The 17383-nt window shown below is 39.4% G+C and overlaps 1 protein-coding gene across 4 annotated transcripts in view; it reads right to left on the reverse strand.

Annotated features, from left to right (window-relative positions):
- Window positions 1–351: 351 nt before the first annotated feature.
- CYFIP2 (cytoplasmic FMR1 interacting protein 2) overlaps window positions 352–17383 on the reverse strand; it is a 101972-nt gene continuing 84940 nt past the window's right edge. For 3 of the 4 annotated variants that reach the window (XM_042451370.1, XM_042451368.1, XM_042451369.1), the window contains exons 27-31: window positions 15561–15633; window positions 15110–15204; window positions 2745–2983; window positions 2154–2301; window positions 352–1444 (exon numbers count right to left, since the gene is read on the reverse strand). In XM_042451370.1, coding sequence (XP_042307304.1) covers window positions 1277–1444; window positions 2154–2301; window positions 2745–2983; window positions 15110–15204; window positions 15561–15633 — 723 coding nt within the window. In that variant the 3' untranslated portion in view covers window positions 352–1276. The remainder of the gene's footprint in view (window positions 1445–2153; window positions 2302–2744; window positions 2984–15109; window positions 15205–15560; window positions 15634–17383) is intronic. The other variant, XM_042451371.1, reaches the window with a different exon arrangement.

A 17383-nucleotide genomic window follows, 5' to 3' on the forward strand; every position in this document is an offset into this window, starting at 1 on the left:
TTCTGGCACAGGCTTCCAGCGTATGCTGGAAGCCACATATGACGCACCTGAATTTAACGCAGGCGCACTGTATATTCTTAACAAACTATACAGGCTAATCTTTTGGGTGTACTGGTGGCAGCAGATGTATCTGACATAGAATCACAGAATTGCAGACATGGAAGAGACCACAAGGAACATCCAGTCCAATCCCCTGCCATGCAGGAACTCTCAATCAAAGCATCCCTGACAGATGGCCATCCGGCCTCTGTTTAAAGACCTCCAAGGAAGGAGACTCCACTACACTCCGAACAACCTTTACTGTCAGGAAGTTCCTCCTAATGTTGAGGTGGAATCTCTTTTCCTGTAGCTTGCATCCATTGCTCTGGGTCCTAGTCTCTGGAGCAGCAGAAAACAAGCTTATTCCCTTCTCAATATGAAATCCCTTCAAATATTTAAGCAGGGCTATCATATAAAAGGCATCAGTGGGAGGGACTCTAATATGAGCCCATGACTTTATGAATTGTCCACACAGACAGAGTTGCCATAGGGAGCTTGTTAGCTAAATGTTTGTGGAATGCATATATATACTCATGAAAGATCAACTGCTACCTGCTGTAAAGCAAAGGACCAAGTGTCATGTTGGGTGTATTCTTAATATCATTACCACCTGATTACCAATGCTTAGATATTCAATCCTGAACTAATTACTGAATTTCCCAGAATACAAAAAGGTACTGTTTGTTCTAATTATTCTACTGCATTTATTCCAAAGGGGGTGGGGTGGGAATGCTTAACTACATGCATTAATCTTCCCATCAACTGCAAGGGGGAAAACTAATTACATCCAAGTGTTAAAGACTCATATCATGAAACCACATTTTTATATAAGCAGGAATGTTGTTTACCTTATTGTGCATTCAGAGGAAGACTTCCAACATTTTGAAACACTGGCCACCTCAACTGGAATCGTCATAACAATCACTAATTTTAAACACCATACAGTTTGTGCTTGACTGGGTGGTTCTGGGTCATTATGAAATCTGAAGAAACTATAAGAGGAAAAAACAACACATTTTGCTCCTCGCCACATTGGATATAGAAGAACATGCATTCAAACTGGGCCTTTTAGGAAAATGTATCTTTGTCAACTGAGTCCATCCTCATTTGCATTGTTGCCAAATCTGTGTTCTCGGGTGTTCCCGTCCAGGTCTTCACTGGGATCTGGTATCGTCTTTTTCACTGATTTCAGATGGAGAGACACAAATATTCATGCTGCATTTCCAACATCAGCCACTTAACAGGTGGTGGCCAAAGACTGGTGGATGGGAGGTTGGAAGCAACGCACATGCTCAACTGTAGAGCTGTCTGTTTCCACTGACTTCATGTACTTGTTCAAAATGGCAAAAATCTCATTGTTCAGAATTTGGTACTTCCTTATCCTGTCAGCCATTTTCTTAAGTGGCTGGAGAAAGAAAGAAAGAAAGAAAGAAAGAAAGAAAGAAAGAAAAGAAAAGAAAAGAAAAGAAAGGTGAGCAACTGGCCTTTGTTTTTGCAACTAGATTGTTGCCGACAGAAACTACAAAGACAACTGGAGAAATTGATGGTTGGTGCTGATCCTTCCTAGTTTTATATGGAGATGCTTCAGCTACCCATTGATATTTTTGATGGTACTTCTTAACATCAAGAACAGGGGTGTGAATGGTGCAGCTCTCCAGATATTGTTGGACTATGAGTATTCCTCACTGCTGGTTATGTTGGTTAAAGGTGATGGGAGTTAAATGAAGAAGGTGTGGGTTCCCACCTCTGATCAAAATACTAGTAGTGGAGAAACTCTGGTAGTCAGTACAAACAATACTGAATGAATAAATGATCTCATATGCTGTAAAGACATCTTCTACTCCAGGTATCAGGTGGTATAATATGAAAACCTCAGCACAATACCCCAATGAACTACAGTTCATCAGAGTAGACAATAGTGGGCAAGTATGTAGAGAGACCTTTGAGACTAACTGAAAGAAAGAAGTTGGCAGCATGAGCTTTTGTAGACTTAAGTCTACTTCCACAGATGCATTTGGAAAATACTGGACTAAATGGAGAAAGAAACTAGATGGACAAGCAGTATGACCTGCTAAAGCAGGTTTCTGTATCTCATTGCTCAATCCCAGACTTACCACATTTTTTATGATTTCATCCTTCCCATCCTGTCTCTGCACCTTTAACAGGTGGTAACAAAAATCAAAAAGATCAAAGCGACGCTGCTGACCCAGAAGAACTATAACTGAACAACCAGCCCAGTTCAAACCATCTCCAAAGCATTGTCTAGAGGAGGAAAACAACAAGGTATAAATTACTGAGATCATGACAGACTGACATTATGCTATTGTTGCTTATTCTGTAATTGATTAATTCCTGGTTGTTTAATTCTGTCTAAAATAACAGCAAACAAGTGCATGAATTTAAAAGCTAATGTAACGAAAACTGTTATTCAGTTATGATCTCAGATCAACCAGTGAGAGTTGTTCAGAAGATACAGCTAGGGAATCCTGTTTCTCTTTCCTGATTCAACAGTTAGACCCAAGATAGAAAGTTGTAATCAGAGACACAAGCCAACTGGTTAATTGGCCTGCATTCATTGACATAAAGCCAAAATTTGAGTACATAAGCATTTGCAGATCTGCTACAGCTTTTACTATCTGTGGAGAAGATCTATAGTTTCAAATGTTAATGAGACTTCAGTTCAGTGTAGTGTGGGGCCTACTCACTCAGCAGTAAATTCATTTGTTCCCACAGGAATGCAGTACACAAACTGCATGGCACTCCAGAGTCGGTGGAACTCAACACATTCATCAACATGCATTACACCATTGGTTGGGGGAGGCCCACGCCAGATGGGGTCCTGGAGGTAGCTCCGAATGCGCGTCAGGATAACCTCAAACATAGACAGGCCACAGCATAACCTCTCCTTGGTCAGTAAGTCTCCTTCACGGGCTATGGCTATTTGCTGAAGAAGAAGGAAAACCCAACAGCAGAAGGTGGTGTTAGATGTCATTTCCTTTTAAACTTTTCATTCTGACCCTTCCCATCCTCACCCAGCGTTTTGCACTTGGTAATGGAGTTAATGTAGGACTTTGCTCCTATCAGACATCAACTAAGCATTGAGCTGTTTTATTATGTAAAATAAGGAAATAGTTGTCTGAAAGGGGCTGATTTTATCCATAGTTTTGTTACCTTAAGGATGTCCTTGCAAAGCAACAATATGTTGGAAAAGGAAAGCTAAAATTTGCTTCTCTATCAGGATTTTTTTTAATCTTCAAGATTTCCTGCACATTGCATTGATGCTGCATAAGTCACTATTACAGTTTTGTAGTGATACCTTGTTACTGTAGCATCTGTAGCAAACGTTCAACTGCTACACAGTGTAGTTTACATATGGTCATATTTTTTATAAACCTATATGTTAAAATGTTGTTAGTAACCACTGGTTATTGCGAATTATTAATCCAAGTCTACATATCAATGCTAGTTACTTTTAGTATCTGTTCTATAGGATTTCTCCGTCTGCCCAGTTTTGTAGTACTCAGTGCTAGAAAAATCCACCTCTTTCCATATAAATAGGGCAACTCTTGCACATTAAACTGAATAAGGGTTCATGGGACCACTGTCTGGAGAATTGTTCTTATAGGTTGTAAGCTTTCACTTGATGTAGAACAGTAAAATGATGAGAATACAAATATGTAGCATAGAAATGGGAGGTAGGATGGTAGAATGAGATGGGGTAGCACAGGGAAAAATTAAAGGCATTTTGGCCAAGATACAGTTATTTCATCTTGGTATTAAATCTTGAATAAATTAAATGAATAAAGAGTGTAGTAGCAAGGACCTAGATTGCTTCTCTTTGCAAAGGATGCTACAACAGCATCCAAATCTGCACAAGGTGCTTGTTGTGCTGCTCCAGCTTCATATATCTTGACAACCAGAGAACCACACCTCCCATTAAGGAATCACCTGTTATTACTTAATGATGAGCTCAATGTGTAGCATTTAATTTTGTACTGTTTCATTCCCTTTGACATGGTTGAATAAACACAGCTCCCTCCTTTTTATCTGCATCTTCATAGAACAAGACTAGAAAATATGTCCCTGAACTTTCCCCAAGACCAGAACATGGAAACATCGTTGCAAAATCTAAAGCACTAGTATTGCTTAAAATTCAATTAAAGACACAAATTCCCTCAGTAACAGGCAATGTTAATTTTTTCAAAACATATTCTTTAAAAAAACTGCAAATACACCAAATTTGTCAAAATGATTCCCCTAAAGTAATCTTTCGAATGAAAGAGTAAGCATTACTTATTACATTCCCAAATTTAACAGGTTTAGCAGTCATATTACTGTATTTTTCATAGTAGAATTCTTGCCTACGAAGAAACAACATATCATGAGGAATATAATTACTTGTAATACTCTTATTTCAGGCTCTGCCTAGGAGTAAATATATGCACATCACATCATGGACTCAGAAATCTTATGAAATGTTTTATAAAAGTTGCTTTTTTCTTGTATATCTAAAATTCTTATGACTGAAATCTTACATATAATTTTATTCAAGGACAAAATTGTAATAAATGTGGGAGGTAATTCTCAATAGATGTACAATTATGTGTAATACATATGTATGGATAATAATGGATATATAATGCATCATATACATGTAACAATGAATATCACATAATTATACAAATTAATTGGGTAGCAGATGTCTGTAAGGCAGTTAAATGTGGATTTGATGTTTTACAGTAATTTTTTTGGATAAGCATTTGGCAACTTCATTTACTTAAATCAAAGAGTTACAACAAATCAGATTTTTACCAATAGGCTGTTTCTAGATTTGAGCTTTCAAGCAGGCCAACAGTCCATAAACTGAAACCAGATGGATGTACGTATTTTAATATCAGTAACTACCTTGTCAAGAAATGGTTCTAAAAACTTTTTAAAACCTTACGTGACACAGCATGTTCCCCAAACCATTAGCTCAGGGCAAGTAGGGGGGAAACTGTCAAAAAACTAGGATAATCTGATGCAGCCCTTCTTGCATAACAACAAGCTTGGCAAGATACTTCCCATAACAAGAGAAAGACTTGAAAAGGAGTGGGGAAATTTCACAACAAAGCAGGTGAATGAAATTCCTATCCCAGTGGTAACTTACGTCAGCTGGATTTCTCAAGGTTTACATGCAGAGACCATGCGCCCTCCTGTTCGACCTCCTTTGTATAGCCTGAAAAGACTATATTCCTCAAATTACATGTAGAAGTATCCAGTCAATGAAGGCAATTTCCCTGGAAAAACTGGTTATTTATTTATTTATTGCCTAAACCAGGTCGTAAATTCGTTCAGCCAAGGAACGGAAGACAAGAAGAAGCTCTTTTTCTTAATGGGCCTCTACTGGCATTGAGAGCCAGATACTTCGCCGACTGTGCCCCTATGTAATTTTGTATTTTCTACTATCTACAATACTTAACTCCCATTCACTAGAGAGGTTAGCTTTGGCACCCACAGAATGGAAATGTCTGCACAAATCTGCACAAATACTGATGTCAATGAGGAATCCTCTGCCTGGTGATGGGCCCTATTTGGGCAACATAGCCACTAATTATAGTGTGCCTTTCTTTACCTCAAGGGTTTAAATTCATGGCACTGAGGGCCACCAATGGCTATTAGTAAGAATGGGTAAGTACAGTGGCCCCTTGATACCCACTGGGGTATGGTTCCAGGACTCCCCCTGAATACCAAAATCCATGGATGCTCAAGTCCCATTAAATATGGTGGCATAGTAAAATGGTCTTCCTTATATAAAATGGCAAAATCAAGACTTGCTTTTTAGAATATACATTTTATTGAATATTTTCAAGCAATGGATGGTGGAATCCATGAATAAAGAATCCATGCATACGGAGGGCTGACTGCATTACCACCAGTATCAGAGGTGGTAATTCAAGACCAGGAGAGAATACAAAGATGTTGGATGCAATACACAGAAGAATTATACAAAAGAGATGACAAAATGAAGGAAACATGGAATGAAGAGCCATATGAAGATGAACCCCACATTCTAAAAAGTGAGGCGGAAACTACAATAAGAGAACAGATGATATTCCAGTTGAACTGCTGCAATCCACATTGACAGAGTCAACTCTAGTGCTAACCAATATATGTCAACAGATATAGAAAATGAAATGATGGCCAACAGATTGGAATCATAGAATCATAGAATCGTAGAGTTGGAAGAGACCACTAGGGCCATCCAGTCCAACCCCCTGCCATGCAGGAAATCCAAATCAAAGCATCCCTGACAGATGGCCATCCAGCCTCTGTTTAAAGACCTCCAAGGAAGGAGACTCTATCACCCTCCGAGGGAGTGCATTCCACTGTCGAACAGCCCTTACTGTCAGGAAGTTCCTCCTAATGTTCAGGTGGAATCTCTTTTCCTGTAGCTTACATCCATTGTTCCGGGTCCTGTTCTCTGGAGCAGCAGAAAACAAGCTTGCTCCCTTTTCAACATGACATCCCTTCAAATATTTGAACAGGGCTATCATATCACCTCTTAATCTTCTCTTCCCCAGGTTAAACATCCCCAGCTCCCTAAGTCGTTCCTCGTAGGGCATGGTTTCCAGACCTTTCACCATTTTAGTTGCCCTCCTTTGGACACACTCCAGTTTCTCAATGTCCTTTTTGAATTGTGGTGCCCAGAACTGGACACAATATTCCAGGTGGGGCCTGACCAGAGCAGAATATAGTGGCACTATGACTTCCCTTGATCTAGACACTATACTTCTATTGATGCAGCCTAAAATTGCATTGGCCTTTTTAGCTGCTGCATCACACTGTTCACTCATGTTCAACTTGTGGTCTACTTGGACTCCTAGACCCCTTTCACACGTAGTTTCATTCAGCCAGGTGTCACCCATCCTATATCTGTGCATTTTATTTTTCCGCCCTAAGTGCAATACCTTACATTTCTCCGTGTTGAATTTCATTTTGTTAGCTTTCAAGTGATCAATATATCCCCATCCACAAAAAGGGAGAAACAAGAGACTGCAGCAACTATAAGACCATAGAACTGATCCCCATACAAGCAAATCATGCTCAAAATTCTGCAACACAGACTCCAACCATACATGGAGACAGGAATCTCAGAGGTTCAAGTGGGATTTAGGAAAGAAAGAGGCTAATGGAGCACATCAGGGAATTCCAAAAGAAAACCAGCATGTGTTTTATAGACTATAGCAAACCTTTTGACTGCATAGATTATGAAAGGCTATGGAATTCCCTTAAAGACATGGGAGTGTCAACTCATCTGATATTCCTAATGAGGAATCTGTACTCAGGACAAAAAGCTACTATCAGAACAGAACACGGAGAAACAGAATGGTTCCCAATTGGGAAAGGGGTCAGACAAGGCTGTATTCTTTCACCCTATCTGGTCAGCTTGTATGTAGAACATATTATAAGAAAAGCAGGCTTGGGCACAGAAGAAGAAGGAGTGAAAATAGGAGGAAGGAATATCAAAAATCTAAGATATGCAGATGACACCACGTGCTAGCAGAAAACCTCACAGACCTGGAACAGCTACTAAGGAAGATCAAAGAAGAAAGTGCAAAGGCAGGCTTAATGTTGAACATAAGAAAAACAAAAATAATTACCACTGTCAACCTAGGCAATGAAGGAATAGAAATAGTAAAAAAATTCCCATACATGGGATCAATCACTGATAGAAATAGAGACTGCAGTCAGGAAATCAGAAGAAGATTAAGAATGGGGAGGATGACTATGAAAGAACTAGAAAAGATTATAAAATGCAAAGATATACAACTGAATACAAAAGTTAGAATCATACAAGCCACTGTATTCCCTATTACCATGTATGGATGTGAGAGCTGAACAGCTATGAAAGAAAATAGGAAGAAAATCCATTCATTTGAGATGTGGTGCTGGAGAAGAGTGCTGAGGATCCCATGGACAGCCAAAAGGACAAACAAATGGGTCCTAGAGCAGATCAAGCCGGAAACCTCCCTACAGGTCAAGATGACCAAACTGAGGCTGTCATACTTTGGACACATCATGAGAAAGAAGGACTCATTGGAAAAGGCAATAATGCTGAGAAAGGTAAAGGGAAGTAGGAAGAGAGGAAGGCCACATGTCAGATGGATGGACTCTATTAATGAGGTCACAATGGGTTTTATGGGGTTGCAGGAATTAAGCAGAGCAGTGGAGGACAGAGGGTCTTGGAAATATCTCATCCATAGAGTTGCCATGAGTCAAGATTGACTCAAAGGCAGATGACAACAAAAATCAGAGGTGGTATGCCTCTTTGTATCAGCTTCTGGAAGGCCTTCCAGGTCAGTACTATCTCATGCCCTGAGATCTGGGGACCAAAACATGAGACTTAGAGACAAACCCTTGGGATGTCAAAGGAGGTTGGCTCTGGTGATATTACAAGGAGCAGGTTCTTGTGATATTATTAAGCATGACATATTAAGCATCAGCTACAGTTACAAAACACTATGTAGACATATACATGTTTCAAGGCAGTACTCTTGTGCTGAGATTTTCCGATCAGTGCCTGAGGACTGGAGAACATCCAGGCCCTGAGATCTGGCAATCGTAGTTGCTGGGAAACATGAAACAGAGTGGCAGCTGTATTCATGCCTTGCTGATGGATGTCCCATAGGCAACTGGTGGGCCACTATGTTAACAGAATCATGGACCACATAAGCCTTTGGTCTGACCCAGCAGGCTTTTTCTTATGTTCCTAAGGCCTTCCCTTTTGGTTAATGTAGAAAACCAGCCCTGAAATGAAAAGTTATGCACAACCAATGCTATTTTACCTATGTACAAAAGCAGATCTCACCGTGTTTCTTCTCCTCCGCAATGTTATGTCCAGAAAACTAGCATTACTACCTTTACCTGCCTCTTCTCTACCATAAGTCTTCTCTAATTGCTTAAATGCAGGTTCCATCATTGTCTGCTATCAACAGTTTCCCAAAGGTTCTAGAAAGCTTCAAAGATCTGTCCTTGGCTTAATATCAGGCTTCAGCAGAACTAAAATCTAACTTGAGCTGGTAAATATTGAGATTAGGGCTTGCTACCATTGTTATCTAAGATGTATAGTTACAAGGACATTTTGATGTAAAGAAAGAAATTAATATTCATCTAAGAGCTAATGCAAAAGGAAAATTATATTTGTGGTTATATGTTATATTTGAAAGTTATTTTAAAATTTGCGAAACCTCAAATATTTTCTAAGGTTAACAGGGCAATTAAAAATGTTTCACAGGATGACTTCTTTCTTCTGATCAGCTTTAGTAATGGAAATTTATACTACACTATGTATGGGATTTGGGTGCCACTAGTGCTCCACTGCAGTTTCCACAAGTTAAATATATAACTGATAGGTTTATCTTTGGGTTGTCATAAGTTGGAAATGACTTGAAGGCTCACAACAATATTTGTATACCTAATTGTGTTTCAATGCTTGACTACTGAAAGATGTATGCCTGCTCTTCATACTTACCCTCTGCCCTATCATGATAAGAAGACTGGGGGAATATTTTCCAATTAACCTGAAAAGGGCCATACCTTAGCAAAGTTAGGATGGGTTAGCAAATAAATTTGTATAATTTCTCCAGTGCACAAACTTATCTTGTTAGGTAGGAATAGTTAGGCACAAATAATAAGATTCAAGAACTGCTGTGCCCATGAAGAACTGAAAAGCTTTTGAGTCCATACTGTATATACTCATGTATAATTTTAGTCAAAAAATTGACCCCAAAAACAGAGTTCGACTTATCCACAGGTCAATGTTAGTACTGTACTTTAACTCTTATTTTAAAAAAGGAACCATGCACTGGTGAAAGGCAAGGTATAATCTGTCCTGGAAGCACTGACTTTCCTCTATTCTCTCATCTATCCAGCTTTTAGGATGAGTACAAACAATTATGCCTTCTGGAATTTTGTAAGTTCTTTGGCATTGCTTTCTTTTGCTTCATCCTTTAGATCCTTTCTTATGTGACCCTAGGTTTTACCCTCGACTTATCCATGGGGCATATCAAAATCCATAATTTTGCCCCCAAAACCTGCCCTCGACATGTATGAGGTCAACTTATAGTCGAGTATATATGGTATATGTTTTTTCATATCCAAAATGGCAGTTGCCTTTTTATGGTGGCACAGTGAGACTCCATGTGGAGAGCCAATGTGTACATTCTTTCTATCCATGCCTGAGAGCTAAGAGAGAAAACAGCACTGATGGTATTTTTTGAGTGTGGTTCCTGCTTCACACATCAAACTGAGTGGCTGTTGAAGGGAAATTGCACCAGAGGATGCAGATTCCCTGAGATAAGTGTAAATGTCAAACAGAAATGGTGGGCAGATGGGAAGCCCCTTATAGAAAAATATTACAAATGTGATCTTTTCCTTTCTAACTACTTTCCATTGATCACTTCCCTAATAGGAAGTTTTGTTCTTTTACATATTCCATTTCCAGACACCAGGTTAGTAAAAACTGCACTGCACTTTATTTTACAGGTTAATCACTTAAAGCTTTGTTCAATCAGTGAGAACAACTTTTAATCAGTGCATCTGAAACTGAAAGCTGTGCTTTTAAAAAGCCATTCTGGTATATTACTGTAGTAGGCACAGATAAAGAAAATTCCTTTTGTACCTTTCATTTATTCAGTAGCATGTTGCCTTAGTGTATTCAGTAATGGCTACCCAGTTTTCCATGCATATGATTCAAATAGTCAGTTAATCAAAGTGACTAAAAAGCAGACGAATAATCAACTAACATGTTTATTACAGGACAGGTCTAGTAACAATCTGGGTCATCAAACAGGAACTGTGAGTTTCATATATATGTTTATATATATTGGATAGTCTTAACTAGAGCAGAATCAACTGCTGAATAGTGGGACCAAACCACAGACAAATCCTGTTGATTCAACTTGACTACTCTGGTTGAATCTAAAATGGAAATCAGGTCTAGGTTGGTATATAATTTTCTGTGGGATTCTGTGGTATCCAGAAGGCTTTCAAATTACAGTCCCTCTTCTTGTTCTTTGTCCACAGGTCAATACTGAAAATGTTAGTTGTTGTCCAAGTGGAAGCAGGGAACACTTGAACACTCCTTCTGTCACTTAGAGCCTTTTAGTAGAATCAGGATCTGAAGAAGTGTACAGTGTTTTTTTATGTCCAAATACCTATAAAATCTAGTAAAAATTATCAGGACATAATTTGCTCAATTCAAGTAACCATGTGTCGTATTATCCTGTGTTTTAGTGTCTGTAATGTTTACCTACTGCTCCACATACGTATCTCCATGACTTGTCCTCTGCTGGCAGCAGCCATAACTTGTGGGGATGCTGCTAGGGCCATTAAATAGCAATGGAGGGAGAGTGGAGAGATGAATGGGTTGTAGGGACTGCTTCTTGTTCCTCTGTAGTCTCTGCAGGAGAGAGAGGCAGAGGAATTATGTTGTCATTGTTCCTCTGCCTCCCTCTTTGGTAAAAATGCAGAGGAATAAAAAGCTAAGAAGCTGTCCTGGCTGACCAAATGCTCCTAGTAAATGGTGAAGAATTCTGGATGCATTACTATAGTTGATAAACACCAAAAGGGAAGTTCCATGCAAGCCACTCTGAGCTTGCAAACAAGTCCAATAAATTAATACATTAATTATAAAACCAGTGATGGAAATAAGTATCTTCCTTATCAAATGCAGAGCTCATAAAAGTGACGTGTTGTCAGAATCTCTTGTAGTTTTGTTGCTCTCAGTTTACTCACAGCTTCATGCAGCTGCTTTGAAAATCATGGATAAGGCACTGTGGAAAGTTGTGTGTGAATACAAATCATCCCCACCACAAAGTTGCTGTTATCTCTGTAGCAGGAAACTGTTGACTTATGTTCAATTTGTGGTCTACTTGGACTCCTAGATCCCTTTCACATGTAGTCTTGTTCAGCCAGGTGTCACCCATATATATATATCTGTGCATTTCATTTTTCCACCCGAAGTGCAGTACCTTACATTTCTCCGTGTTGAAATTCATTTTGTTAGCTTTAGCCCAGCTGCTGTTATCTCTGTAGCAGGAAACAGAGACACAGTTGCAGCTTAAGAAAGGCAGGACTGGGGTAAATTGCCTCGGAGAATTATAAAGAAATTAAATTCACTCTCACACCAGTACCGGTTCCTCAGTCTTCAATACAGCAATGTAAGGTGGATAATTAGTAAAAATGTACAACATTGGAGATCCTGAGCACAGAGCTCCTCCATCATGTTGAGTCTGCCTCTAGGCTAAATATTCACATCTGTCATTAACTTCAGTTTGAAAATTAAGCATATGCCTGAATGTCTCACACTGAAAGCAATGGGAATGATAGGAAGGCTCAAACTTTCCTGGCTCATTAGTCTGCTACCTAACCTCCTTTAACAATGATAAATGATTACGGAATAGTTGGAAATGCTAGCACACCCAAGAATGTGGATGATTGAGAGTTAAGCATTGCATACATGAAAACATATAAGCACACAAACAAATACAATCACAAGCTTGTTGAATTGGAAGAGAGAAACATGTTTAAACAAGCATATTATAATCCTCTCCTCCACTTTGAGCACTTTTCAGCCAATGAATAAAATCTGAAATGAGCCAAAAGATGTAAAAACAATCTGACAGGAATCAAGAAACTTAACAGTTTCATTCCTGTACAAGATGTATAGGTGTATTTTATTCTTCTATATGAAATGTTTGCCCCATCGACTAACATATTTAAAGACTATAGTAGCAGTCCTAAAAACGCTGGCAAAACCTCCATTTTTACTGAACTCAACAGGACTTCTTCCAAGTAATCGAGGTTAGGATCTGGCTGAAAGATTTATTAATTCAACAGCACACAGAAAAAAAATCACTTTGTTAGTGGCATTTTAGAGGTATGTTAATCTAATTTCAGAATCATACATAAACTTGAACACTGAAGGTATATTTTTAAAAATTAAGATGCTGAGGACAACATTATATTCTGAAAAGACTTGCAGAATGATGCTTAAATAAAGGCACATGTGCATTCCCCAAACATGCATTTAAACATACATGCTTTGTAAAGGAGAGATGAATCAGACCTTGAAAATGTTATTTGGTTGGATCATAGTTTCCCAAATCCCTTGCTGGTTAGGGCATTTTGGAAACTGTAGTCCAAAATTGTAACTTTCCCAGACTCTGTTATACACATTCTAATGTGCTCCTCTCAAGTATGGCCTCAAATCTGCATTGTAGTTATGTCAGCAGTTTCCTTCAAATCAAAAGGCTTAAAAGCCAAGAGGCTTAAAATGCAGCTGATAATCTGCAGTTTCAATTAATTATCATTATAAGTTATTATAAAATTATTCTATCTTGTGTTTTCTTTATATTGAAACTCATGATGTGGAACAATAATTGGAGGGCTCCCACTCATAAGAGAACACTTTCTAAAAAGATATATAGCACTGGCATCTTTTCTTTGAATGGGGCCAACATCCCACTGGTTTACAAATCACAGACTTGTAAAGAAACTAAAGATCATCTAATTCTGTTGCCTGATGCAAGGCCAAAAACATCTATCCAAGACTTTGTAAACTGTAAACAGGGAGCAGATGTGTTGAAGAAAGGGCATTGCAGGGCACAGAGCATTCATGCAAGTAAGTCAAGCTGCAGGCTGTAAAGGGAACAGCAGGAGGGAACTCTCCTATGATTGCTGCCAATTTGGCCAGGAGAAAAGTCCTTATCGACCCCAGATTACTCAGGGTCATTTCACAAGATGTTGTTTAGGTTCATATAGATACATATTTTAGATATATATACTTTAAAATTATGACTGAAACCTATTATATATGAATAACGAACAATCAATGTGAGTTTGAAAGCATCAGTGATTAAGAAAAGCTCTCTTATTAAAGAGAGAGAACTGGTAGCAACAGTCTGTTGAATGTACACTAGGAAATAAGCCTAGGTTTTGTGCCACATTTGTAGATAACCCCAAAATATAATTTAGTGCCACATCCATGGAAACCCAAGCAAAGCCTCTGTCTTGTACAATTACCCTTCCTCTCTCCTCATCCTAGGCTGCTGCGAGGAAGACTAAACCAGGTTTCAGTACAGTATTGGCTTGCCATTACATACAAACCAAGAATCAAGTTTCAAAACACATTCTCACCAATTTCTAATCAAATCCTGAATTGCTCAGAAAGATAAAATACAGTTTTTTTTAAAATACACAATTCCAAGTGGACAATAAGCCAGGAATCACAGAAAATGAATCCTGTCTTTCTCCTCCTTCTGGCTACATGGTAGATGAGAGAAGAAAGGAGCAGAGGAACCCAAAGCTTTATTTGTGGAGACTTGCCCATGTAGTGCTAAATCCTCACTCAGAGTTGTGTATGAAGCATACCAGTAAGAGTCTTTGAACGGTTTTCAAATAGACTGTGCAAAAGAAAGAAATACACCTTTGGACATATTAAACCTGGGCTACATTATAACGATGGGGGCAGAGAAACAGACAATTTAATCACCATAATTCATGTGATAAATGAGGAGGAGGTCTATAATGGGGTGGAAAAATTTCCAATGTAGCAGATAATCTGGATCTCATTCCTCAAGATTATTGAAATAAGAGAGAGAATTTTAATTAAGGCTGTCATATCTGTGACAATGTAGCACCCGTGAAATGAGAATGCCTGCTTAGGTGAACCAGTGCTTGGCTCAACTTTTGTGGGTAAAAATCCAGCTCAAATACTCCAGTAAGAGGATCAGGACAATTACAAACTGACTCCTTTTTAACTTTGCGTTAATTAGCTAGTGAGCAACATCTATGGACACTCCTATACATCCAAGTCACAGAACTTCAGTTCAGATAATCTGATTTTCTTTGATAACCATGAAGTATATGTGGGGGGAAAAACAACATCACAGTGTGGAACTGAAAACAGGGAACAAATGGGAAAGATTTGCTGCGGCTCAGGAACAAGTTGCTGTGCGCATGTGTGTATGTCCTGAACTGATGTTTTGGGTCACGCACTCAAGGTGGGATTCAATGTCATCCTTACCTGAGGTGTTCCCAGTCTCTCTATTAAGGGAACCAGGTGAAGTGGGGCATATTTGGCTTCGAGACGCTTCATGCGTACCTCCAAGCGTTCTCCTTCTGTTAAGCGAGCAGCAAACAGTGAAATGAGAAAGCAAAAAGGAAAAAAAAATCCAGCATTTCAGAGTCATCTCCCAACCATTATCTGGGACCAGTGTGACAGAGCAGGAATAAGGTAATGTACTGTGAAGGGACTGTTAGGATATTGTTTTAAAAAGCAGCCTTCTCTGTTTTGCTGCTAGGATTGTAAAACACTCCCTTTCATGTGAGGCCACTGGAAAATGGAAGTCACTGAACAGATGACTAGTCCTAAGGTTCTTTGAAATTTACTGACTGCAAATATCTCACTGCAACTTTAAAGGTGTTACACATCTTTGGGAAAATGACTGACATCTGTCCATCTCTTCACTCCTTACCTTTGATGTAGACCCTGGGCAAAATATTTTGGAAAGGAGCAGCATGCAGCAAATCACACACTTCTTCTTGGGACTGAGGCAGGAGGAAGAAAAATAGAAGGTGTTAAAAATCCCCTATGGGACTGGTTGTTCAGGTGTTTGTAGGGTGGGGAAGGGCATATTCCTCAAAAGGGCTTATTCAAATATAGCTTAACCTCAGGGATGACAAAACTGAAAGAAATCCTATTATTGCCTCGTGCATTGAAAAATAAGTATATACATTCCTATACAAGATTATTTTGTTTTCTGTGGAGTTTAGCAGCTTCTTTGCTTCTTGACATCACTTAATTACTTCCTTGCTTCATCTAGTTAAGAGAATATAAGGCAAGGCTGAATACTCTGTCTAAGTGGCCATCCAAACTGGGAGTACTGAATGGTGTAGTGCTCAAGCATGATTCCAAACAAGAGTTGCTCTCTGCTAACTTAAGTGTCTTCTATTCTCTATGCACAATGCTACAAAGGATGATGTGGATGTCTGCACTAGTGCAATTCGATTGTTACAGCTGTTTATTTGTGGTTGCCACGTATAACCCTACATACAAGTCAATGTAATAACTCAGCATGAAGAAACTGTCCACTTGTCTAGCAAGTCTCATCTCCCAATTCCATTCCAACATGCCTGGAGTCGGATATGGGACTCTCCAACAGTCTTTCTTAAGATGAGGATCAGTTACCAATTTCAGTGGAAAGCAGCTCAGCCCTTCCAGATTCTAATGTGGTCTGCCTGGAATCCAAAAGAAGTTTTCTCCTTCCAATATCACTCTCAGGTAGAAAGTGAAAGGGCAGTCAAGGCAATTCAGTATGATACTTCAGTAAAACTCACAAACATGTATAAATTCTTAGAGACACAGGTGGAAAGTGGGCCTCTATGAATCATCAGGTCTTACTGAAGGAATTAAGAGCTCTGCTAAGCAAGGCAAGTAAATTTCTGTAAGGACTGGTACACACGGGCAGGAAGCAGCATGGAGCCAACGATTCTAGGGCTCCAGAGCACACAGCAATCGCATGCTCTGGAACCCTAGTCTGTACGGATGCTGGCATCGTGGTGGCCTCCTGTCCACATGGGGGCTGCCATGATGATGATGCTGCCGTACAGTGACCAAACATTGCTGGCAGGAAGTGGTGTCATGGCGGTGCCCCTTCCTATTGCATCACCGCAAAAAAGAAGCTGCTCTAGGCAGCTTCTTTTTTGCTGTGCATCACTGTCCCGCGGTTTGGTCGCTGCAACAATGATGTGCACTAAGGAGGGGAGGCATTTCACCGCCAGTGTGTACCAGGCCTTATTTAATGACCCCCACTGGGCACTATCTCAAATCCTGCAGAGCCTAACGCCAAACTAGATAAGGCACGGGAAGTCCTGTAGACAAGTTTCCCATGGTCTTTTAAAAAAAAAAGCAAACAAGATGGTAGTTATGGGTAGGGCCTGCAGTTACTGGGGAAAGAACTTGATCATTCTCTTGAATTGTTTTCCCGATTCATTTTTTAACTCCCCAAACTTTCATTGTGAAATGACAATATAGCTGCCAGGTTAACCCCTCCTGCCCCAATGCTAGAGGTCAAATCCAAATGACACACACCTATCATGGATGCTTTTAATGGAACAAACACACAACCAACCTATGGAAATCTTATACAGATCCCACATTTTAGTACATTTATTTGCTGAGGCATTCCTGACCTATGGCAGGCCAGAAGAAAGTGACAATTCCCATAATGTCCCATTTTATTTTCTACTGATCATTTTGTGGTGTTGGGGGAACCTTTGGACCTGGGCCTCTTTTTTG

The sequence above is a fragment of the Sceloporus undulatus genome, chromosome 2 (genome assembly GCF_019175285.1).
Source record: "Sceloporus undulatus isolate JIND9_A2432 ecotype Alabama chromosome 2, SceUnd_v1.1, whole genome shotgun sequence".
Taxonomy (NCBI): domain Eukaryota; kingdom Metazoa; phylum Chordata; class Lepidosauria; order Squamata; family Phrynosomatidae; genus Sceloporus; species Sceloporus undulatus.